General features: G+C 39.3%; 1 protein-coding gene across 1 annotated transcript in view; it reads right to left on the bottom strand.

Annotated features, from left to right (window-relative positions):
- The window catches only part of ENPP2 (ectonucleotide pyrophosphatase/phosphodiesterase 2), a 200,513-nt gene extending 177,841 nt beyond the window's left edge, over nt 1–22,672 (bottom strand). Inside the window, exon 1 of the mRNA XM_069081248.1 lies at nt 22,429–22,672. Within this exon, the coding sequence (XP_068937349.1) occupies nt 22,429–22,449 (21 nt within the window). The 5' untranslated portion in view covers nt 22,450–22,672. The remainder of the gene's footprint in view (nt 1–22,428) is intronic.
- Nucleotides 22,673–25,351: the final 2,679 nt, after the last annotated feature.

Genomic DNA, 25,351 nt, shown 5'->3' with positions numbered 1-25,351 from the left:
GAGGAGAAAGTGAGGCTGGTGACCTTGCCCAGCCCTCTCTCACTCAAATCAAAGTAAACTGCAAGTCATGTTATCATTTCCATGATGTCATAGTCCTCTTCCAGAACAAAGGACAAACACAACAGCAACAATGACCTGTGGTAAGCCAACAAGGAAGCTCCCAGGAACACGGGTAGCAGGACTCTAATCCAGTGGGGCTTTGGACTTGAACCTGGTGGGACTAACGATATATAGGAATTGAGTTAAACTGTGAGGTGAGAGCAAAAATGCAGAGATAGGGTAATAATAATAATATTAATAGAAGTAATGGTTGACATTTATTTCATGCTTTAAGGTTTGCATAGCACTTTACACATACTGTTTTGGACAGACACTTAGATTGCCCTAACGGTAATGTGAGAAATTTTAATTTAATTTAAAAAAGTAAAACAGGGTTATTGAAGCATTTTTAAAAGCCCTTTTACCCATCTATACTATTGTTGCTATACCATGAAGAGATCAAGGAAAGCTGGAAAAGTCCTTTATGTAGAAAAATATTTATAACATCTCTTTTTTTGATGGCAAAAAAAAAACTGGAGTCCAATGGTATGCCCATCAATTGAGGAAAGGATGAATAAATTGTGATATATGGATGTGATGTAATAATACTGTGTTATAAGAAATGAAACAGATGATTTCAAGTAGAGAGAAAAATTTAAATGAACTGATTCAGAGTGAAGAGAATAGAACCTGAAGAACAATTTATACTATAATATTATAAAAATTAACAATTTCGAGGACTTATGTAAATTAATGAAGAATGAAATGAACAGAACCAAGAGAATGATTTATATAATAATAACACCTAAAAAGCTAACAACTTCTTAAGCTGTAAGGATTATGATCAATACAATAACCATTCATGATTCCAGAGGAATGATGATAAAACATGGCAGAGAGGTTACGGATTTAGGGTACAGAATGAGACACATGATATTTATGTATACAGGCACTGAAGGAATTTGGTTTTGACTGTGTATTTGTTACAAGGAATTTGTTTTCCTTTTCTTTTTTTCCAGTTGGGTGGGAAGGGAAAAGGGAAGAAAATATATTTGTCTATTTTTTTTTAATAAAGAATTACAAGCGGTACTACAGATATGGAAGGTTGCATGCACTTTCAGATGAGGTCACTGTATTATTAGTTTTACTTATCTGTTTTACTTTGCTGCAAGATACCTTTCAGGAAATGTGAGTAGTCTGTAAATGCTTGTAATATAAAAAGAAAACAATTCAAAGAAACTTTTTTTTAAATACACAGAAGAAAAGTTCAGAAGGAAAGACAAACAGGATAGCTTTTAAAGTAATGTCTTGAATTTATTACATACATTTCACTTTAAAAAGTAAGCTGTGTGAAATGGAGAGTGATGATATAATCCTGTTTTCTCCTTTATACTGTATGTGAAAATGATCCTTAAGCATTCACTAAATTCAGAATATTTTTTTAATATTTTGAAAGTGACTAAGATTGTCATTCCCTTTGACCCAGAGGTCTAGATGTTGAGTATATACTCCATGGAAATGAAAGACAAAAAGGAAAGGAGATATAGATATATACGTTCATAGCAGCACTTTTGTGGTAGCAAAGAACTGGAAACAAAGTAGATTAGAAGAGGCCAAATAAGTTGTGGTACGTGAATGTGATCGAATATGACTACATCATGATAAATCACTTACAAAGAATTGAGAGAAGCATGGGAAGACCTATAGCAACTGATGCAAAGTAAAAATAAGCATAATCAGAAAAACAATATACATGAATACAACCATGTAAATGGAAGAAACAGTAAAAACAAAACCATGCTATGTATTTATAATGCCCAAACTTGAACACAGAGAAAAGTTAAGAAAATGCAACCTCCTCTTCCTTCATTGCAGAGTTCAGGATTCTATGGGGATGGAATGTTGGCTGGACTTGCCATCAAACATAGTATTTGTTGCTTTTTCCAAAGTTTCTTTTCCCTCTTTCTTGCTTAATTGGAGCTACAAGGGAATGGCTCACTGTGTAGGAAACCAGGATGGGATATATTTACAAACAACAACTATGAAAGGAAAGAAATATTAGTAGGCTCAAGAATTGGATGCCAGATTGGTTAGCAGGCTGTAGAAGTGATCAAGAAAAATGGAATGTGATTCTGAACTAGAACAGTGCCCATGGGGAGGGATAAGAGGACAGAAGTGTAAGACTTGACAACTGAAGTAATACAGAATTCTCAGATAATCTCACTAGGTTTGGTTGTTCTTTTGAGGAGAGATAATGTGACATGCCTGTAGTGACAGTTCTCATAATTATTGTTTATAGAAATTGCCCCATTTTCAGAGAGATACTAAAAGCAATTCTCTAGCTGTCACAAGAAGCCGTAGCTCCTCAAAAAGGGGACAGATTCTGCCTTGGCGCAATTTCTCATTTCAACGTTCTCAGTAGATGGAATGGTTATTCCAACTTTCCCCTGGCGCCATCTGATTGACAACTGGTTCAGAAGGCCAAGTGTGTTCTTAAGTCAGTCACAGGATCGTCGCCCAATGATCTTACATGATAATCAGCCTCCCTCCATTTACACAGCTGTTTCTCCTTCAGTTCCAACTGTCTATGCTTCTGAGGCTCATCTTCAGCATTTATAATAACTTGGAAATCTGAAACTATTGCAGATAGAATTAATTTTATGTGGCTGTGGCCCAGTTGTGTCCCTCATTCACAATACACTGATGCTAGGACAAAGTCACAGGACACAGAGCTAGAAAGAGGGGAATAATAGTATAAGAATAAGACACTCCATCTCACAACTCTGGGCCTTTTCACTGTTGTCCCCCATGCCTGGAATGCCTTCTCTTCTCACCTCCACCTCCTGGCTTCCTTGGCTTCCTTCAAGTCCCAAATGATAAAATCCCATCTTCTCTGAAAAGCCTTTCCTGATCCCCGCTAATGTTAGTGCCTTCTTTCTATTGATTAACTCCGATTCACTCTGTATATAGCTTGTTCGTACATAATGATTCATATGTTATCTCCCCCAATGTGGGAGATCTTTCAATCCACAATCAATCAATAAACAATTAAATGTCTTCTGTGTGCTGGACACACAAAAGAGAGGCAAAAGACAGTCCCTGCTCTCAAGGAGCCCTTTGTGATCAGACCTTGTCTTTCTCTATTCTTTGTATCTCTAACTTAACACAATGCCTGGTATATAGTAGATGCTTAATAAATATTTGTCTGACTGACTAGAACTGATCTTGTGGTTTCATTGATATCGGAAACTCCCAGGTAAGGAAATTCCCTCTGCTGATGCACATCAGCACCTTCCCTACAACTTACATCCTAGAGAGTGCCCCAGAGCAGGGGTGGAGATCCTACAGCCTCAAGGTCACACGTGGCCTTCTAGGTCCTTGGCTGTGGCCTTTTGACTGAGTCCAAGTTTTACAGAACCAATCCTTTTATTAAGAGGATTTGTTCTGTGAAGTTTGAACTCAATCAAGATAGGGCCACACATGTGGCCTTAAGGATGCAGATTCCCCACCCCTGCTCTAGAGTATGACAGGTCAAGTGACCTGCCTTGGTTCACAAAGTCAGTATGTGTCAGAGATTGGACACGTGCATGCAATATTTGAATAATGTTATCACATAATATGTAATAACAACTCAAATAAGCTGTATTTAAATGTTATATTTAATAATATTATTAATTATTAAATTAAGTAAATAACTATAATTTATGTTAATAATATATTAATTGTATTATAATAAAAATTTAATATATTGATATAATTTTATATAGATATATTCGTGTATATATCTAAATACACATTTCATTTATATATATAAAATATGTGTATATATAACTTCTGTATATATATTATATATATATATTTTGTATATAGTTGTTTTCATGATGTTTCCCTATTAGACTGAGCAAAAAAAAAATAACATACAACATATTATAAGTAAATAATTATAATTTAATTAATCAATGAAATAATAATTATTAAAATATAATAATTAAAAATTGTATTTAAATAATATTTTAAAATTTACTAAAGCTTTTACACAACAACTCTGAAAGACAAATAGTGCAAATAACGTTCTCCTCATCTGTAAGATGAGGAAATTGTGGCTTCAAGTGACTTGCCCAAAGTTACACAACCAATAAATGACTACGCCTGTAGTGGAAACCAGATCATCTGAGGATCTGTTGAAGGAACTGAGAGTGCTTAGGTCAGAGGAGAGAATGAGGGGGGATAGAACTGCTGTCTTCAAGTATTTGGAGGGCTGTCACATGGAAGAGAGATTAGATTTGCTTGGCTGTAGAGCCCAGAATCAGGAGCAAAGTGTAGACGTTACAAAAGAGGGAGGTTTTGGCTGAGTGGAAGGAGCGGCTTCATAATAAATAAAACACACAGAGAATCACAGAATTTCAGTGCTGGGACCTCAGAAGCTATCCATTCCAACACACGCCTGAAAATAATGCTCTGACGCATCGGAAAAATAATGCTATGATGCATCGGAAAAGCCATCATCTACCCCAAACCTGCACAACTTGGTAGTAGGGAGGAGTCAAAATTAAAACAGGCCAAACTTCTTCAGGCCAAAGATATGTTAGACTAGAGACAGACTAATGATGGTTTGGTTGCCACAAGTCACATGACAGCTGACCGAAGGGCCCTATGTTGTGCAGGTCTGATCTAGCCTTTTCTTGATGGGGAACCTACTTCCTAAGGCATCTTTTTCCTTTTGTAGAAAGTACTAATTGTTAGCAAGTTTTTCTGACATCAACCCTAAATCTGTCCACTTTTCCCCATTTTTACTTTTCCCCATTGTACCTGTTTCTGCTAAGGGATCAAGGAGAAGAAGGCTAATTACTCCTCCAGGAGACAACCCTTCAAATCCTTGAAGACAGCTATTGTATCATCCCCTAAATCTTCCTATCTCCAGGCTAGAGGGGAAATAGTCCCAAAGAGGAGATGGGGCGGCTAGGTGGCGCAGTGAGTAAGAGCCCCAGCCCCAGAGTCAGGAGGACCCGGGATCAGTTCCTGCCTCAGATACTTAACACCCACACAAAAAAACTGGCCATGTAACCTTGAGCAAGTTACTTAACCCTAATTGCTTTAAAAAAAAAAAAGAGGAGGGCATTGGCCCTCACTGAAGGTCTTCAAGCAGAGGAGATTCTCCATCTCTAGACTCCAGCCATTTCCAATGGCTATCTTCCCTCATTTATAGAATTCTCTTTCATTTCTGCCTCCTGTCTTTCCTATCTTCCTTCAGGTCCTAGTTAAAATCTTCCCTTCTACAATAAAGCTCCCTTGATCTCCCTTAATGCTAGTGTTTTCCCTCAGCTGATCCTTTCCAATTTATCATATATATGACATCTATACACATGCAAACATACACATAAATACATAGACATATATGCATAAATACATAATATAATATATTCTTATATAGGTATAGAAATATTTATATTTTTATATATTTATATCTACATATTAATATTTATATATATGTACACATATATTTATATAGATATATTCATTAATGCACACATACACATTTTTATTTATATATAAAATTTGTGTATATACAATTTGTACGTATATACATATATAATTTGTATATATTTTCATGTTGTCTCACCCATTAGACTGTGAACTCCTTGAGAGCAAGAACTGTCTTTTGCTTACTTTGTATTCCTAGTGCTTATTGACTGACTAACTGATTGACTGATTCCTGTTCAGGTACAGGTCAAACTCACTGACCTCTGAGGCCCCTTTCAGTTCTAAAATTCTGTAATTCTTATTCCCAATGTTCTTTCCCCACCATTCAGTCATTTTCAGTCCCATCTGACTCTTTGTGACCCTATTTGGGGTTTTCTTGGCAAAGATACTGGAGTGGTTTGCCATTCCCTTCTCCAGCTCATTTTACAGATGAGGAAACTGAAGCAAGCAGGGTTAAGTGACTTGCCCAGGGTCACACAGCTGGTAAGTGTTTGAGGTTGGATTTGAACTCACAAAGATGAGTGAGTCTTCCTAATTCCAGGTCTGGCATTCTCTCCACTGCACCTCTACCTTACTACAAGAGATCCTGTGGTCCAATCTTCTACCTCAAGTAGAAAGAAACAAATATCCCAAAGAGATGGTTACTATTAATTCTATTTTTCAAGGTCCCAGTCTCTTTGCCCCCATCATGTTAGAGTAAGCAATCATCCCTACAGCTAGTATTTGATCCATAAGCACAGATTTCTGCATGATTTTTGGAATTCCTGGTAAAATAGATTCTTGCTGGGCCTAACCTCACCTCACTGAAATACTGGGACCGGCAGTAAACTGGACTTATGACCTCACTAGACAGGTTTGTTTATTTATTAGTGTCAGTATTTGCCTGGGCTGGGCAAGAACAAACAAAAGGAACTCCCATGCCCAGAATTTCAATGAAGAGGCTGAGCCCACAGAGAAAAGGGTCCATTGTGATGATGGGCAGAGGAGGGGATGAGTAGGCCACTCATTCTGCTCTAACCGCCTCCAGTGGGATCCTGCTTTTACTCCAACTGCCCTTCATCGTTTATGCCTTTGGGCCATCCTAGGCTAGAGTGCCCTGGATTTTCCTGTCAGTTTCTATGTTCAAGTTGTTTCCTATGAATGTTTTAACTTCTAAAATGGATTGTAAACTTTGTGAGGTTAAGGATGGTTACTTTGGTGTTTCCTAATAATGCTCAATATAGATTGAGAATAATTCAAAACTGTTGATTAATCATTTCAGATTCCTGGGGTTTTAGAGGACACCAAGTTAGAAATTCTTGCTAGTACTAGTTCTAATGCTAGTCAGGAACTCTTTCGCTCTACTTCCAGATGACATTGAAAAATGAGAAGGAAGACATTAGGAACACAGTTCCCTTCAAATTTTGAGTTCTTCAAGAGCAAAGCCTACTTTTTGCCTTTGTACCCCTAGAGCTTAGCACAGTACCTGGCACATAGTAGGGGCTTCTTAGGAGTGGCTAGGTGGCACAGTGAATAGAGGACCGGCCCTGGAGTTGGGAGGACCTGACTTCAAATATGACCTCAAAAACTTAACATTTACTAGCTGTATGGCCTTGGGAAAGTCACTTAACCCCAATTGCCCTGCCCTCTCCCCTCCAAAAAGTAAAAAAAAGTAATAAAATCCCTCATTCCCAGCATGTGAGAGAGCCAATAATACAAAGGCAAAGGGATTACAAATGGAGTTTCTTGTGGGAGGTAAAGAGAAAAAGGTTTACAAAGAACAGGAAGGGATATAGTGTCCAATGAGCCTACAAAGAAAGATTGGGTATATGTTATGAAAAGCCTTAAAAGCTAATCAGCCCAATTGCCCTCCAAAAAGCAACAACAACTAAAAAGCTAATCAGAGGAGTTTGTATTTGATTGTAAAGGAAACAGAAAATCACTGGAGTTGATGGGAGAGGGGAGTCTTGTGGCTGTATCTTTGCTAACAGAAAATTGCTTTGTTATCTTTGTATATAGAGAATGAATTAAAAAAGGAAGAGATTAGAACTAGGGAGATCAATTAGAAGGCTATTGCAATAATTTGGTGAGAGGTGATGAGGGCCTAAACTACAGTCACAATGGAGTAGGGAGAAGAGATTGGAGCATAGGGATTTTGTGAGGTGCCGAGGCCAGGAGAGGTAAAGTGTGTAAAGTCTAAACATGAGAATGAATGGCTTTCTTCCTTACACTGTGGGTACAGTATTTCTTTAAATATATTTACATTATATATATTTCTATTTCTATATTATGTATGTGTATATACATATATGTGCATGTATATATACATGTATGTGTACACACATGTCACCATCAGTTTGCACCTAGACCTTCTCCTTGTACTGAATCAGTGGAGTGAAGAATGGATCTCACCATCCTCCAGAGTTCTTTTGTCACCAGTCACTGATTGCTAGAGCTGCTCACCCTCAACAAGTTCACTGGGGAGAGTAAAACAAACCAACCCTAGCTGACTATCTGACTAGCTGATGGCATTGGAGAAAAGAGAGAGAGGGCTGTCTTAGTATAAATTCCAGTTCGTGCCCTCAAGGAGCTCATAATATTATTGAGAAAATAAAACTTGATATACTTAAAACAAACAGAGAAACAGTGCAAGGCAGTGTGTAATTAGCACTCGATTACAGAGCTAGATTGTATGGTTTCTGTAAGTGATGAGGAGCAGATTATAATTAGAATAGGATGTGAGATGAGAGTTGAGTTGGACATTAAAAGATAGAAAGGATTAAGATAAAAGGAAGGGATTTAAGGTGGCATTTTCAGTGAAGGGCATTTCACTCCGGCCTGGGGGACTGGGACAGTAATGACCCAGAGATGAAAATCAGCATCAGCACAAATAGAGGATGGTGAAGAAAAATGAGAGTAACAGAATGTTAAGGAGAGAAAAAGCAAAATAAACTCAGAACCTGATGCTTGAACTTTTAGAACATGTTTGGTTTTGGTTTTGGACGGGGGAAGGCAAGGCAATCAGGGTTAAGTGACTTACCCAAAGTCACATAGCCAGGGTCAAGTGTATGAGTACAGATTTGAACTCAGGTCCTCCTGATTCCAGGGCTGGTGCTCTATTCACTGAGCCACCTAGCTGTCCCCCCCCCCTTTTTTAAAGAGGAGAAGTGAGGCAATTGGGGTTAAATGACTTACCCAAAGTCATACAGCTAGTAAATGTCAAGTGGTTGAGGCTGGATTAGGAAGAGGTAACAAAGGACTTTTCATTTACCTATTATTTCAACAAATATCTATCAAATCCCTTCAGTGTACAAGGCAATCATATGACCTCCTATGTCAGAGTGACAAAAAGAAAGCTGATTGACAAATCGCAGAGGTGAATTTCTCATCCTCCACTTCATGCAGGAATACATGTGCACATACACACACACGCCACCTTTGGATTAGTTCTCAGAGCAAGTTAGATAGGTGACATAGCAATGGTGTTCATTAGAGATGGCAGATATTTGCTACTGGATCACCAAAAAAGCTCATTTACTCAAAAGGTGTTGTATTGAATTAAATAGCAGCCTCTATTGGGCAATTAATTCGATAGTTTCCCCTAAATAGGTCCTTCAAGCTCAAAGAAGCATGGGAGGCAGCACTGAAAAGCAGTGAACAGAGAAGCAGAATTTAAGACCTGAATTCAAGGCCCACCTCAGACACGAACTATATAGCCATAAGTGAATTATTTAACTTCTCTGAATCTTAGTTTACTTATTGGTAAAACAGTAATAGTGTTACTTTCACTCCTACCCCCTAGAATTGTTGTACAAAAAGCACCTGGCAAAACTTCAAAATGCTGTATGATTGAGAGGGAGCTCAGTTATTTTGGCTACTAGTGGGAAACCGACAAATGGCACCATCCCCACCAGCCCTAGCTGCTCCTTAGTCACTGTCTCTGCCCCAGTCACGACTGTCCAATCCATCCTTCTCCACACAGCCGCTAAACCAATATTCTTAAAACATGTCTAGCTATGTCACTCTCCTGTTGACAAAACTTCAGTGGACCCCTGTTGCCTTTAGGATAAAAGGCCAACTCCTCTGTTTGGCATTTAAAGCCCTTTACAACATGGCTCCAGACTATCTCAACTGATTGTACGTTACTATAGCACAATCTGCATTCCAACCCAACAGGTCTACTCCTAGATAGAACTTCCCATCTCTCACTGCCATGCTTTTGCAAAGGCTGCCCTCCATGTCTGGAATGCTCTCCCTGTTCACCTCTGCCTCTTTGAATAATAATAATAATAATAATAACAACTAACATCTATAGAGCTTATCATGTTCCAGGTAGTGCACTAAGTACTTTATGATTATTATTTCATTTGATTTTTTTAATTTGGCAGCTTGCATTTTTCTTTTTTTTAATTTATTTATTCATTCTTTAGTTTTCAACATTCATTTCCACAATATTTTGATTTATAAATTTTCTCCCCACCTCTCCCTTACCCTCTACTCCAAGATGGCAAGCATACTGAATATCCCTTCCCCCAGTCTTCCCTCTCTTATATCCCCCCATCCCCCTCTTTGCTTTCTTGTAGGGCAAGATAGATTTCTATACCCCATTGCCTGTATATCTTATTTCCCAGTTACATGTAAAAACAATTTTTTAACATTTGTTTTTAAAACGTTGAGTTCCAGATTCCCTCCCTTCTTCCTTCCTATTTCATTTGATCTTAACAACCCTGATGGATGGGAGGTAGATGCTATTATTATCTCCATTTTACAGATGAGGAGACTGCGGCAAACAGAGGGGAAGTGACTTGCTCAAGGTCATATAGCTCGTATGTATCTGAGATCAAATTTCAACTCAAGTCTTCCTGACTCCAGGACCAACATTCTATCCACTATGCCACCTAACTCCCTATTCCCCCTCAAACCCTACCTCCTACCTAAGCAAGGGTCTGTACATACAAAGCACTAAAACTGAGTAGAATCAGGAAAGGGCTCATAGAAGGGAAGAGGAAAGGAATAAGTATTTCTTTAGCACCAACTATATACCGGTCACCACCCTAAGTGAGTTACAAGTATTGTTTCAGACAGAATCACAGAATTTGAGAGTTGGAAAGGATCTCGATGACCATCTCGTTCAACCCAGAAGCAAAATGAGTCCTGACTATAACATACCCAAAAAGTAGCCACACAGCCTCTGTTTGATGACTTCCAAAGAGGGAAACCCATTCCTGCCCAAGCCAGTCCATCACCATTTTGGACAGTTCTAATTGTTAGTGTCTTTCTGTAAATAATGTCTACATTTGTCTTTTTGCACCTTCTACCAATTGCTCCTGGGTATGTCCTCTAGGGCCAAACAAACTCCTGCTAAGGTAGGTGGTGGAGTTTCAGGGGAGCCAGGTAACACAGTAGTTAGAGAGCTGTTATTGCTTTGTGTACATATATAATATGAAATGCATACCGTATACATCGTATACATTTCTCCCTGTAGAGTGTAAGTTGAACATAGTAGTCACAATTGTCCTTAAGGAAGGGCACTATTTAGTCTGTATTTCTAGAATCTAGCACAGTATGTGGCACATAGTAGGCACTTAATGCTTGTTTTTAATTGGATTCTCTCTTGTTCCCAAGGTTGATTGACATGACAGTCAAGGACTAGAGTCAAGGATTCTAAAAGAACCGTCAAGAATCTCCTCAATTCCAGTTCCACCCAGTTCCTTTACAACGTTGCTAAATGGTGCCCCTGGGATGGGATTTGAGACTCTGGTTCCTAAAGATGATCCTAGAATGATTATCTGAGTTGGTAGACCCTTCCCCTATGGAGAAGACCCAACATTGTTACAATCTAGCAGAGACAGCAGCGAAAGGAGAATAACCAAAGATCCCAGCTCACTGAAGAAAGCAGTCTATTGGAAGTGTCAGTTACCCTAGTCCCATGTGTACATGTGCCCCTCCATATATGCTCTCTAGTCATGTGCATTACCTGTGCTCCTTCCACAGGGAATGGGTATGTCTCACAACTGACGGTACAGTAATGTAGAACAGATTGTGCTACTATGTGGATGGAGCTGAATTTAATGGACTGGGGGAAGGGAGAGGAAAGGAATCTTTCTTCTCACACATTTTGCTATCTTGTTTGATTAAAAGTCTTTTGTTTTGAACTAATGTGTCCTCTTATAGGACTAGTAAAAATAAATGCATAAGGGAGGGCTAGGTGACACAGTGAATAGAGCACCGGCCCTGGAGTCAGGAAGACCTGAGTTCAAATTAGGCTTCAGACATTTAACACTTACTAGCCGTGTGACCTTGGGCAAGTCACTTAACCCCAATTGCCTTGCCACCCTCCCTCCAAAAAGGCAACAAAAAAAGGGCTTTCAACTCAGGGATTTTTTAAAAAGAGGACACTAACTCACAAAATGTCTCAGATCTAAGATAGCTTTCTCAGAGTCTGCCATGTTGGGTGGAGGGGATGTCACAATCACAGTGACATCTTGTAGCAGAAGTCCAATCAAATGCCAGCTCAGAAGAAAATTATTGTTCTATTAAAGGTTAGTCAACTTATTTTTATTTTATCTAGAATCAAGGTTGGAAAGAAGAAATTTCAATTAATATAAGGGGGGAAATATCATTTTGCTGCTTTTCTAAGCCTCTGTTTTACTTCACAATGAGAAAAGAGGAACTTCTTTAAAATTTCAACATTCTAGCATTCCTGAAAACTAGGAATTTATTCAAATGGGAAACACAGTTTTTAAAAACATGTGTGTTTATATATACATATATACACACATGCACATGTATATGATATATGTATATACAATATATGTGTTTGTATATGCTTACGTGTGTATAGCATATATAAACATATATATACACATATAAGTACACATACATATATATAGAGAACCATATTTTTCCTTATTCCTGTGCTTAGAAGTAATGACAGTATGTTCCGATAAAAAGCACATTGCTCATTAAGGAGGAGATCTGGGTTCTAATCCCAGATCTGCCATTATCTTGCTAAGTAACTTCAAGAAAGTTATTCAACTTTTCTGGACCTTAGTTCCCTAATGTAATACTGAATTAATTGCCTAATACTGAAGGGTTCTTCCAGCTCTAGAGTTCCATGATAATAATGATTAATAATAATAATGGCTAGAAATTATAATGGAACTTTAAGGTTTGCAAAGTACTTAACAGATAGCATTTTTTTTTAATCCTCACAACAACCCTGGAAGGTAATGTGACTTTTCTAGAGTCACGCAGCTAGCAAATCTCTGAGTTCAGGTTCGAACTCAGATCTTCTGGACTCTAGGTCTAGTACTCAATCTACTATGCCACCTGGCTGCCCGTATGAGAGCCAATGAAATTAGTAATGACATACACTCAGGTGGACCTTAGTAGGTGGTATAATAGATAGAGTGCTGAGCCTGCAGTCAAAAAGACCTCTTCTAAGTTCAAATCTGACCTCAAATTCTTACTAGATGCATGACCCTGGACAAGTCACATTATTAACTCTATTTGTCTCAGTTTCTTTATCTATAACATGAACTGGACAAAAATGACAAAGCACTCCAGGATCTCTACCAAGAAAACCCCAAAAGGCATCATGGAAAGTTGGACATAACTGAACAACAACAATTCTCAGGTTACTATCATAGATCTAGAGCTGGAAGTGTCCTCAGGCCATTTAATCCAACATCCTTATTTTATAGATAGTGTAACTGAGACCCAGGGTGATTAAGTGACTCATCCAGGTAATAAGCTTCAGAGGCAGGATTTGAACCCAGATCCTCTGACTCCACAGCCAGTGAGTGCTTTTTCTATTGAAGCTTTTCCTTGGTTTCAGTCTTTAGGCCTCCTGATGTAGTTAGCTTCTAATTTTCTCTAAAATAGTGGTTCTTAACCTAGGTTCACTGAATTCAGTGGGGTTTTTAAACGTATATATTTTGATAATTATATTTCAATAGAATTGGTTTCTTTTGTATTTTATTTTACACATTTAAAAACATTATTCTGAATAGGGATTTCACCAGCCTTGCAAAAGGGGCTATAAAGCCATTTTTAAAAAGATAAAATAAAATCCAAGGCCAGTAATTAATTCACTTTTGTAACTATCCCCAGTCTTCTTTTGTGAAAGAATTATCTTCAATATGTGACACACCATCCATCTCATTTTGTCAATGCCCCTCCTGTTGCGCTGTTTGAGCAAAGACTTGCCTCCTCTTCACTAATACTAAAAAAGACACAGCAGCCCTCTGATTATCACTTCCGTTCCTTGTCCAAAATAATTATTTTTTAATTACCAACTCTAATACTTATCACCTTGGTGACCTTTGGCAAGTCCCTCAAATTCTCTAAGTCTTGGTCTCTACCTCACTCAGTAAAATGAAGAAGTTTGACTAGACAGTCTCAGAGGTTTTCTCCAGTGACTTCACTTTAATGGTCAATGACTGCTAAGTAGTAAATCATTATCATGTATCTTCTACCTTACAAGCTTGAAAAGACACGAATCCAAGTACAGCAGAACTCCCTTAGGCCATTCATTGTTTCTGCTTCCTTCCCTGAAACTGATTTGTGGGAGTACTTAGAGGAAGTGGCCCCCCGGAAAATATCTGGTACATGAAAACAACTACCCCAGGCACATCACTATCAAATGTTTATAGAGAACCCTTGATCTAGGCCACTATGTTTATAAATGCAGGCTATTTTCTCTACTGAAAGGTTTTGTTTACTGACCAAATGGGCTTTCTCAATACACAATCTGCTTGTTGACAAATCCAGCTACAAAACTTTGGATATGTTGGACACAATTGAGTTTTTCCATCATTAATACTTCCCAGACATTAATGCATCATAGCTACATGGAGGGTTGGGGGGCATGAACCTTTTTTTCCATACTGCTAATTTGAATTAACCAAAGTGAACAAATACAAGATTATTCCATATTTCCCGCCCCCCTCCCTGAGTGACCTAAGCTTGTTTTTTGGCACCCACCATATGCAGTAGCTCTGGCACTTCTTACAGTGTCATGAGAGCTTTCACCCAGGGGAGTTATTAGTTTTGAATCCAGGGGGTAATTCCATAAGAATGCCTGTTTTCCTTCAAAGGACAAAATGTTGTTTGTGTGGTGTTAAGCTCAGTATTAAGCATTCCCTAAACCGTCAGACATAAGCAAAGCCATAACACCATGCTAATCAGAGGAGGAAAAATCCTGGCAGAATCAGACTGCAGGACCTCAAGTCAGACAACCTGAGAATATTAGACCCAAAGAGACCTTGGAGATGATCCAACCCACCTGCCCCATTTACCAGATGAGGAAACTGAGTCCCACAGCATCACAGAATTGCAGAGTTAGAAGAGAATTCAAGAGTCACCTAGTCCAAGCCACATGTGAATGAAATTCCCACTCTAACATACCTGACACATGGTCATCTAGTCTCTCTTTAAAGATCTCCAAGGGAAGGGAGCTCCCTTCTGAACAGTCCTCAGGAAGTTTTTCCTGACATTCAGCATAAATTTACCTCTTGCAACTTCTAGCCATTTCTTCTAACACTGCATTTTCAAACCAAACATAATGAAATAAATCTCTTCTCCACATGACAGACACTTCAGTATTACAAGACAGCTATCAGGACCTCTTCTCCAAGCTTAATATTCCTAACTCCTTCAATGAATACTTGTATGTCATGCAGTCAAGCTACTTCACCATTCTGTTTGCCTACCTCTGGACACTCCAGCTTATCAATGTTTTTCTTAAACAGTAGCACCCAGAATTGAATAAAATACTCCACATGAGTGACTAGGAAAGTACAGTATAGCTATCACCCTCCCCTGATTCCTGGAAGCTAAGAACTATCTATCCATGTCCATTCTGTCTTATTATGCTTGTAAAGTTGATTTTTTTGGTACCCAAGCACAATTTTACAATTATCTTTACTGAATTTCAATCTTGTTTGATTTAACCCAATGCTCTAGTCCATGGGTGGAAAACCTGAGACTTCAAGGCCATATATGGCAGTCTAGATCTTCAAGTGTGGCCCTTTGACTGAATCCAGACTTCACAGAACAAATTCCCTTAATAAAAGGATTTGTTCTGTAAATCTGGACTCAGTCAAAAGGCCCCACTTGAGGACCTAGAGTGCCACAGGTAACCTTGAGGTGACAGGTTCCCCACCCCTGCCCTAGTCTGTCAAGATCCTTTTGTAACCTGATTCTGCCATCCAATCAACTAATCAATCAACAGGCATTTATTAAGCACTTAATATGTACCCAGCACTGTACTAGATGCCCACAATACAAATATAATTAACATAATAATTGTATTCTAAGAATATATAAATACATACATGTGTATATGTTAATATATTTGTATGTACATACATACAGAATCAATATAAAGAGAATACAAAGTAATTAAATAGAAGATGGCTTGAGAGGGAGGGAGGGCACCCACATTTGGGGGAGAATCAGGAAAGATTTCCTATAGAAAGTGGTGTTTAAGGTCCATTTGAACAAAGAGAAGGATTCGATTTGGTGGAAGTGAGGACTGAGTGTGTCCGGGCATGTAGGGTAGCCCCTGTGAAAGCTTGGAGATGAGAGATAGAGTGTCCTTGTGTGAGAAATGGAAAGAAGGCCAGTTTAGCTAGATTGCAGAGTGCAAGAAGCTAGAAAGACAGGTTGGGGCCAGGTTGTGAAGAGGTTTAAATACTAAACAGAGAAGTTCATAGCTGATTCTAGAGATAACAGGAAGCCACTAGAGTTTAGTGATCAGGGGAGTATTATGACCAGATCTCTCCTTAAGGGAAATCATTCTGACAGCAGTATATATAAAATTGGAAAAGTAGGGAGAGGCTTGAAGCAGTATAGAAGCTGTTCCATCATGGGTTCCATCTGCAAAAGTGATAAGCACGCCATCTATGGATTTCTGTTCTATCTTGGTATTGTCCACAAATTTGATAAGTGTACCATCTATAGTCTTCTGTCCCATCTTGGTATTGTCCACAAATGTGATAAGCATATTTCCTATGGCTTTATCCAAGTGATTGATAAAAATGTTAAATAGTGAAGAACCAAACAGATTCCTGGAGTACTCCATGGGAGATCTCCTGCCATGGTGACATGGAACTATGAACAATTACTCTTGGGGTGGCTAGGTGGCACAGTGAGTAAAGCACCAGCCCCGGAGTCAGGAGGTCCTGAGTTGGGTTCCAACCTCAGACACTTAACACCAACACAAAAAAAACTAGCCGCGTGACCTTGGGCAAGTCACTTAACCCCAATTGCCCTCCAAAAAAGGCAAAAACAAACAAACAAAAACCAATTGCTCTTTGAGGTCAACCATCTAGCCAGTCCTGAATCAATCTGATAGTATTAACACCTAATTCACATCCTCCCATATTACCAACAAAAAATAGATATGAGATACTTTATCAAAAGCATTATTAAAATCTACCTAAACTAAATCCATAGTATTTAAAGATCCAGTGATTTGCCTAAGGCCACACAACTAAATGCTTTATTTCCTACCTCTTTAGAAGACTTGTCCTTTGTTTGCGCACATGCCTCTTAGTCTTGTTGGCAAGCCTTGGTTAATCTTCACAATGACTCATTATGAAATAGTAAAAATCTTTCACCCAGTGCTTCTTAGCAGCCCACTAGCAAAGCTCATCAGACCAAGCAACCTTTATTACCAATATTCCTGATAATTATAATTCCCAGTGACTACATTCCATGGCTCAAACATTGCTCTAAAAAAAATTTTTTTTTAAGTTTGAGGTACACTTTCCCAAATAACATTTTAAAACAATTTTAAAAAACAGATTGCTCTAAGATTTACAAGGTGTCTTACATGCATTGTCTTTTACCTTAATCTATGGTTTCATCTCAAGGTAGATAGGGTTATTTCAGAGGCAATCTGGTGTAGCAATAGTTTTTATTGTTCAGTCAGTCAGTAACGTTCAACTCTGAATTGTTCTCAAAGCTCAGGAAGATCCAGGTTTAAGTCTGGTCTCTAACCCACATTGGATGTATGACTCTGGGCAAGCCACTTAACATTTGAAGTGCTCTAGGACAGGTAATTCCCGAACATTCTAAGTTGCAGACAATACCTACCTTCATTGGAGAAGTAGTTCCTAGATCTGAGAGTTGTTCTCCAATGAAATCAAGGGTCCAGTCCTATCCTCTATCCTTTGTAATCCCAATACCTTGAATGTAATCGAGATTCAATAAATATTTGTAGACTTAAATTGAAATATTTCATAAAAATATTTCATAAAAACATAAGGTTAAAAAACCCTTTTAGTTCTTGGAGATTGACTGTAAAAATGGGAAACCAAAAGTAATGGTAAGAAATAATAAAGAGAAAGATTGTCATTGTTCCCTCTGCTACATACATTTCCTATCATCCACTTTTTTTTCCCCATTCCTGAATCCAAAGCCTTAACTTTGTAAGAATGGAAGATAGCCAATAGCATCTGGAGTCTCTCATCCCTTACATTTGCTGCAGTCCACCACGGTATTCAATCAGTTACATGCAAAATGTATACTCTTCTAGCCATAGGTTCCCCCAAACAGGAACACGGAGCAACTCCTCTGTGGAACAGTAAGGCAATGACTGTTGTCAATAATTTTAACAAGGTACCCGTCTTTTTCCCTCTCTTAGGTTTTCTATAGTAACAAGCCAATAGAGATCTCCAAAGACCTAGTACAGGTCTTTGGGTCATGCTGCAGGATTCCTAACTGTATTTTCACCAGGGATTATAAGAGAGATAGCAGCAGAGAAGAGCAGCTGTGTAGGAGCCTGGTTATTTCATTCAATCAACAAGTATTTATTGAGCCCTAGCTATGTGCCAGACACAGTGCTAACCACTGACGATACAAAGAGAGTTACAAATACAGTCCCTGCCCTTAAGGGGCTCACATTCTAATGGGGGTGACAACATGCAAATAACTGTGTACATACAAGAGATATGCAGGGTAAATAGAAGGTCATCTTCAGAGGGAAGGCACTAGGATTGGTGCAGGAAGAAGGGGAGGATGGGAAAGACCCCCTGCAGAGATGAGATTTGAGTTTGCATCTGGAAGAACTCCAGGGAAAGGGGGTGGTTGGAGGTGAAAAAAGAGCATTCCCAAGCATGGGGGATGGCCAGTGGAAAGGGAGAGAGACAGAATGTCATGTGCCCAGAATAGCAAGAATGCTGCTGTTGCTGAATCATAGAGTATGTGGGGGAGTAAGCTAGATTTCCCAGTGTGTTTGCATTGCCCAGTGTTCTCTGTGTCCCTGGAGAGAATCTCTCACAATGTATTATACTTCATGCTGATGGAATTCTTAAAGCATAGCAAATACCAATGGCTGAGCAGTGGTGATCTTTCCCAAGGTCAGCAATGGCTGTGTCCTTGAGAACACCTTCAAGCCCTTCCTTATTCCCTCAGATGTATCCTGGCAGAGGTCACCAGACCCGGATACCACAACCATTTAGTAGAATTAAATGTGCTTAGTCTTACATGAAATCAATTTCAGAAAAGCAAATCATTTTCCCACACAGCTAGCTCTCCACATTTCCCTTCACATGTTCTGTTCATCTCCAGAAGATTGGTCACTGAGCAATGAATTTTTCTGACCATGATAACCCATCATAGATTTAACCTTAGAGGTGAAAAGGCAAGGAAATAAATTCTAACAGCAGGTGGAGAGACATACAAACAAAAGAACAAGCTTTGTCTAGCTCAGGTGTTACTACAGGTAAAGAATGAATACAGAGGAAGAAGAGATTACTTTTGCTTGGGATAGGTGAAGAAGAAGACTTCCAAAAATGCTTTCCATCAGATTCAACTGTCCACCCCAGGCCATTTTGCCATCTACCTTACTGCCTCCCTGCTTCTCCATATATGTAACAGTACCCTTCAGGGTGGACCTCCAGAAACCATGTCTCCAGTTCCACAGCTTCAAAACACAATCTGGGTCTGAACTGTTCTGACTGGCGAATAAGTAGAAACTAACCCAACCCACCATATATCTCCAATCCCAGACCAAACTATGTTTCATCTAGCCATCCTCTCTAAGGCTATCTTATCTTCCTTGTCACTGCTTTTTAACCTCTGCCCCCCCCCCATGCCTGTCCTTTTCCTGTCCCCCACTCATTACCCTGTATGTGTTGTTCTTCCCTATTAGAATGCATGCACCTGAAGGTATGAACTATCTCACTCTTAGAGCTGTATTCCCAGTGATTAAAGGTGCATACACAGTGAAAGGAGGTTGTATGGTTTAGCCTTGGACCTGAGTTCTAGCTTTGATTTGGCTACTATGTAGGGCTTTGAGCAAGTTAGCTAAGGTCTCTGGGCCTCAGTCTATTTGGGGTTCACATGATTTCAGTGCAAATAGGGACCTAAGAGGTCATTTAGTCTAACTTAGTCCTTTATCCAACTGTCCTCCAATATCCTTGATAAATGGTTGTCTAGATTCTCCTCAAAGACCTCAAATGCAAGGGAAACCTCGACCTCCAAAGGTTGATCCTTTTATTCTCAGACAACTCTAATTACAGTAGACAAAGAGTTGGCTTTAGGAAGACTAGTATTCAAGTCCCAAACTTGTCCCCTATGAACTCTATGACCTTGAGCAAGTCACAGAACTACTAGATACCCCTGATAACTTTCTAAGACCATGAGTTGCAGAGAAAGTGCCTATTTGCATTGATAGAGCAATTTCTTAATTTGATAAAATAATATGTGCAGCAGAAAAGGCAATTTTTCCTTATATCAAACCTAACTTTGCTCCTGGGCAAGGATTATTCCTAGTCCCATCCTCTGGAGTCAAAGAAACCTAGATCGGATGAGACAATCTCTAAGTTTCTTTCTGGTTCAAATATCCTCTATTTCTACATTTCATGCATTTGTCTTTTTAGACGTACCTTTACTTACTGATAGTCACCTCAATACAAATTAGCAATAAAATAAATTAAATCCTATCTACAACCATCATAAAAGACCTGAATGGTCATTCTCTTTTAAAATGTTGGACCCCCACCAACTTTTTAGAAAAAAAAATGAAAACAATATGTTGACTCACCACAACTCCCCAAAGACAGAGCAAAGGGGACTAAAATAAACTTTCAAAATTCTTTTATTCCATTGTTTTCTATTTATCTTCCCCAATTGACTGACTCATTTATCCATGGCAAACTGCCTACCTCTCTATCTCTTCCTATTTGTCTTCTTTATCCTTCGTCCTTCCTCTCTGAGTAGACGAGAGAAATACCTTTCTCCTCTACACTCGCCATTGAAGGAAGATCAAGGATTTCAAAGATGCCCCTTCTTCTATGGACTCGTGTAGCAAGAGGGAGCTAGAGAGTCAGTGAGTCACTTGACATGAGTGATGGGAATTATCTGCGCAAAGTCTGAAGGGCAAAGGAATTCACAACCTCTCCTCTTTCCCAAAGACAACATACAAGGAAATGCCACAACTTACAGAAGCCCGTAACAGAAATAATCGAAATTATTTGGAGGGTCAAAGCCTGTGCACGGGCTGAGAAGGAAACCTACAGGTTTGAAAAAGACCTTTTTCTAATCATCACAAATTCCCTGAAAGGGTGAACTATAGGTGCAGACTCTTTTCTGGTAGTTCTACTTATTTTTTTAATGCAAATCTCTTTGTGCTTTATCACACAAAAAAAAATTGTCATGTTGAGCATGAATAGATTAGCTCTTCCAGTCTCTGGCCTGCCAATCAATAAATTTTCATTTTCCCCTCTTCTGATTGTTTAGTTAAACTAGAAACTATTCTACTTCCTGCTAAAAGGAACACCCTTTCCAAGCAAGGTAATTAGGGAAACAGTGAGACCCCTCCAGGAGGTTTCCAAGCCAAAGGCAATGATCTTTCCTCACAGTACTCCCCAAACAGGCCTGTTTGTATTAATAATGAGCAATTAAAGATCAAAAGGATAGATAATCCTTTTAGAGACCAAGTAAGTCAACCAAGTTTCTTTCTAGTGCTATTGGGCACATCAATTCAAAAGCATAAGTCAGGGGGGCAGGGGGCAAAGATGGGGACATAACAGAAAAAACAAGTAGAAAAGATTTCTTATTAGAATTAGAAATGTACTCCTTCTTATCTATAGATCAAGTGTTCTTAACCTGAGGTCCATACCCATAGAGAGATTTCAGGGAATCTATGAACTTGGATGGGAAAAAAAAAATGCATCTTTTTTTCCATGGACGTAGTTTCCTTTACAAACCAATGTATTTTATGCATTTAAAAAATATTATTCTGAGAAGGGATCCAGACTACCAAAGGGATCCATGTCTCAAAAAAGGTTAAGAATTCCTCCTATAAATGATAATCACCACCTCTCTGCTCTCACTCTAGGAAGCAAGGAAAGGGAGAAGGACTGTCTGAAATGCACAGGAAATTAACACGCTTGTGTTCCAAGAACTCATCCCTGAAATAGATTGCTCCAAGACTCCCACCATCTGCACAAAATGATAGATTCAACAGTTAATGAATGTAAAGTGAAGCCTGTTCCTTGAATGACACAGTGAATAACAAAATTCAGGATGTGAATGCCTAGAAACCAGCTTGCACTCCCTTTTCCTACTAACTCAAAAGGCAAACAGGCTTCCAAAGAAGAACACGCCACTCAGCTGCACGTTACACAATCGCTGGATAGATTATCTTCTCCTTTTCAAGAAATGAAACACTCAATTTCCAAACCAAAATGCTGTTTGGCAAATACAACTTGCAAGGAGCTGGGTTCTGCTTCTGGGGCTACTCTGAGCTTCCCAGATTACTGTCTTCAGAACCGCTTCATCTCAATAGGGAGGGGTATTGGGGAAAATTGTTACTTTACTTCCCCTCCAACTTTCCTTCCTGACCTAAGAGCAGTTCACAGATGCCGCTTGCACAACAGAAGGAGGGGAGGGAGAGGCAGTCTCCTACCGTACCGGTTGGTCTTTAGCACTCATGCTGCCACCGATGCTTTCTGCCTTTTTTCCGGAGAGTTCGGGAGGGTCAGTGGGGGCAGCTGGGAGAGATCTTGTCCCTGAGGGTCCAGGACAGCTGATGGAGTTGTGCCCCAAGTGCGAAGAGCCCGGCTGGTCTTGTTTGCACGAAGTCGTTTGCTTTTGAGATTTCTCCAATGCAGATGAAGTCAGGGGGCAGCTGTCCTTGGGGACAATGATTCAATTGGAAGATGGCCTTTGAACAAAGGAGCTGCTTTTAGCAGATAGTGTTTTACAGGCATACACATGACCTTTGACTACAAGGACTGGATGGAAGGAAAGTGTCAGATCACTGAAGACGGGCCTGTCGTCTAAATCATTTGCACCACCACCCCCAAACAGGGTCAAGTTAATTTTTCACCACATAATCTCTTAAGGAAGATCTCTGTGATCTCTGCCATTTCCCCTAAACCCCCCCCCCACTCCCGACTTTCAGATTATTTTCCTTTGTGCCTAAAAGGACTTTTGTAGGATAGAGCTGTAGGGGTGTTAATGCAGTCCTTCCATCAGCTCATATTCATGCTAACCACAGGTTCACTAAAGACTTCTACTTTGTATATATTTCGCATTTGCTAATCTCTGTACATGTTACAGTTTCCCCCGTGGAATGTAAACTCCTTAAAGGCGTGGGCCTTTGTATCCCATGTTTGTCTTTGCATCCCAAGTCCCTGGGTCAGTGCTTGGCATAGAGTAGGTGCCTAATAGATGCCTGGCCTGGCTAGATGGTGCAGTGAATAGAGTACTGGGCTTGGAACCAGAAAGGCTCATCTTACAGAGTTCAAATCTGGCCTCAGACACTTAGTAGCCCTGTGACATTGGGCAAGTCACTTAACTCTGTCTCAGTTTCCTCATCTGTAAAATGAGTTGAAGAAAGGCAAGTATCTTTGCCAAGAAAACCTCAAATGGGATCACAGAGAGTAAGCTGAGAAACAGCTTAACAACAATAAGTGCTTATTGAGCTGAGTGTACTTAGGTTTTACACAGGTGCCCAATGACTCCTGGAATGTAATACTAAACACAACATACAAATAAATAATGAAAAATGGAATAATGCAAGGAAATACAATAGAAATACCAGGTAAAGACAATACAAATGCATACTAAGTGAGTGTTGGGACAAAATCACATTTAAATTGAATCATTACCCATTTGCCTTCTTGCTATTATTGAAATAAAAATGAATTCTATTGAAGGAGCCTTAGTGAAGAGAGGGAATAAGGATTTATATAGTCCCTACTATGTGCCAGGCACTGTTATTGGTATATATATATATATTTTTTACAAATACCATTTTATTGGATCTTCACAACAACCCTGAGAGATAGGTACTATTATTATCTCCATTTTACAGTTGAGGAAACTGAAGCAAGCAGAGGTTAAGTGACTTGCCCAGGGTCACACAGCTCATAAGTGTCTGAGGTAAGATCTGAACTCAGATCTTCCTGACTCCAAAACCAGAGCTCCATCTATTTCACCTCCAGCTGCCTTAGGAAATCATCTAATGCAAGGATCCTTAAACTTTTTTTTTTTGCATTGTGAACTACTTTGGCATTCTAATAAAGTCTATAGATACCTCATAATAATGTTTTTTAAATGCATAAAAATAAAATACATAGAACTTCAAAGGAAACAAATTATATTGAAATATTGTTATAAATGTATTTTTTTTAAAACAAGTTTAGGGGCAGCTAGGTGCTGCAATGTATAGAGCCCAGGCCTAGAATCAGAAGGACCTGAGTTCAAACCTAGCCTTAGACACTTACTAGCAGTGTGACCCTGGTTAAATAACTTCACCCTGTTTGCCTTAGTTCCTCAATCTGTAAAATGAGCTGGAGAAAGAAATGGAAAAATCACTTCAGTATCTTTGTCAAGGAAACCCCAAATCGGGTCATGAAGAGTCTGATACAATTGAAACTACTCAACAAAAACAAAAATAAGTTTTTGGGTCCCAGATTAAAAACCCTGATGTAGCATAGGAAACTGGTATTAAATAACTTCACCAAATAATTTCACACAATAGCATGTGGCCCAACTGGGACTTAAACTCAAGTTCTCTGACTCCAAACTAGCACTCCTTCATGTACATCATACCTTTTCCTCTATCAACAAGTTCCTACCAACAAAGGACTGAGATAGAAACTGCATTAGAAATCATGCAGCTCCATTCCTCTCAAGGATGAGGAAACTGAGGCCAAAGGCCAGGAAGCATTTTGCCTCAAATCACCTAGAAAAGCAGAAGGCTAGGATTCCATCCTAGGCTCTGGGCAATACACCCCCAGATGCTTCCTAAGTGGTTATCCTGGGCAGGAGAATGTGCCAGTCATACAATTGATAGTATCCCTCCATATTTTTTAACCAAATGTGGTGTCCCCATTAACAGGTTTGCTTCTTGAAGGCAGGGACTGGCTTTGCCTTTTTTTTTTCTCCCATTGGAAGTCCATGCTGCCCCATAGCCCTTTCCTCTGATTGGCTGGTTCCTGCCTAGAACCTCCATTTTAAGAAAAAGAACCAGACCAGCTGGGTCTTCATTCCTTTCCCAGATCTGCCCCTGATTTCTCTACTATTTCCCCATAAGTGTAACTTCTCTTGGCAGTGTGCCACCTCCCCCCTTTAGCTCCTTTTTGTGGGTTGTCTTCCTCCCATTTGAATATAAGGTCCTCCAGGGAACTTCAAGCATTTTCTTTCTGATTGTGTTTGTATTCACAGAACTTAGCACAATGTTTGGCATGTGATAAGCACTTAATAAATGCTTGTTGATCTGAGAGAAAAGAAAGAAGGAACAAAGGAAGGGAAGAAGGGAGGAAGGAAGGAAGGAAGGAAAGAAGGAAGGAAGGAAGGAAGGAAGGAAGGAAGGAAGGAAGGAAGG

The sequence above is a fragment of the Petaurus breviceps genome, unplaced genomic scaffold (genome assembly GCF_028583685.1).
Source record: "Petaurus breviceps papuanus isolate PSGF00001 unplaced genomic scaffold, PetGlider_PUasm1.0 98, whole genome shotgun sequence".
NCBI classification, from domain to species: domain Eukaryota; kingdom Metazoa; phylum Chordata; class Mammalia; order Diprotodontia; family Petauridae; genus Petaurus; species Petaurus breviceps.
This window is presented reverse-complemented; position numbering and strand designations above follow the sequence as displayed.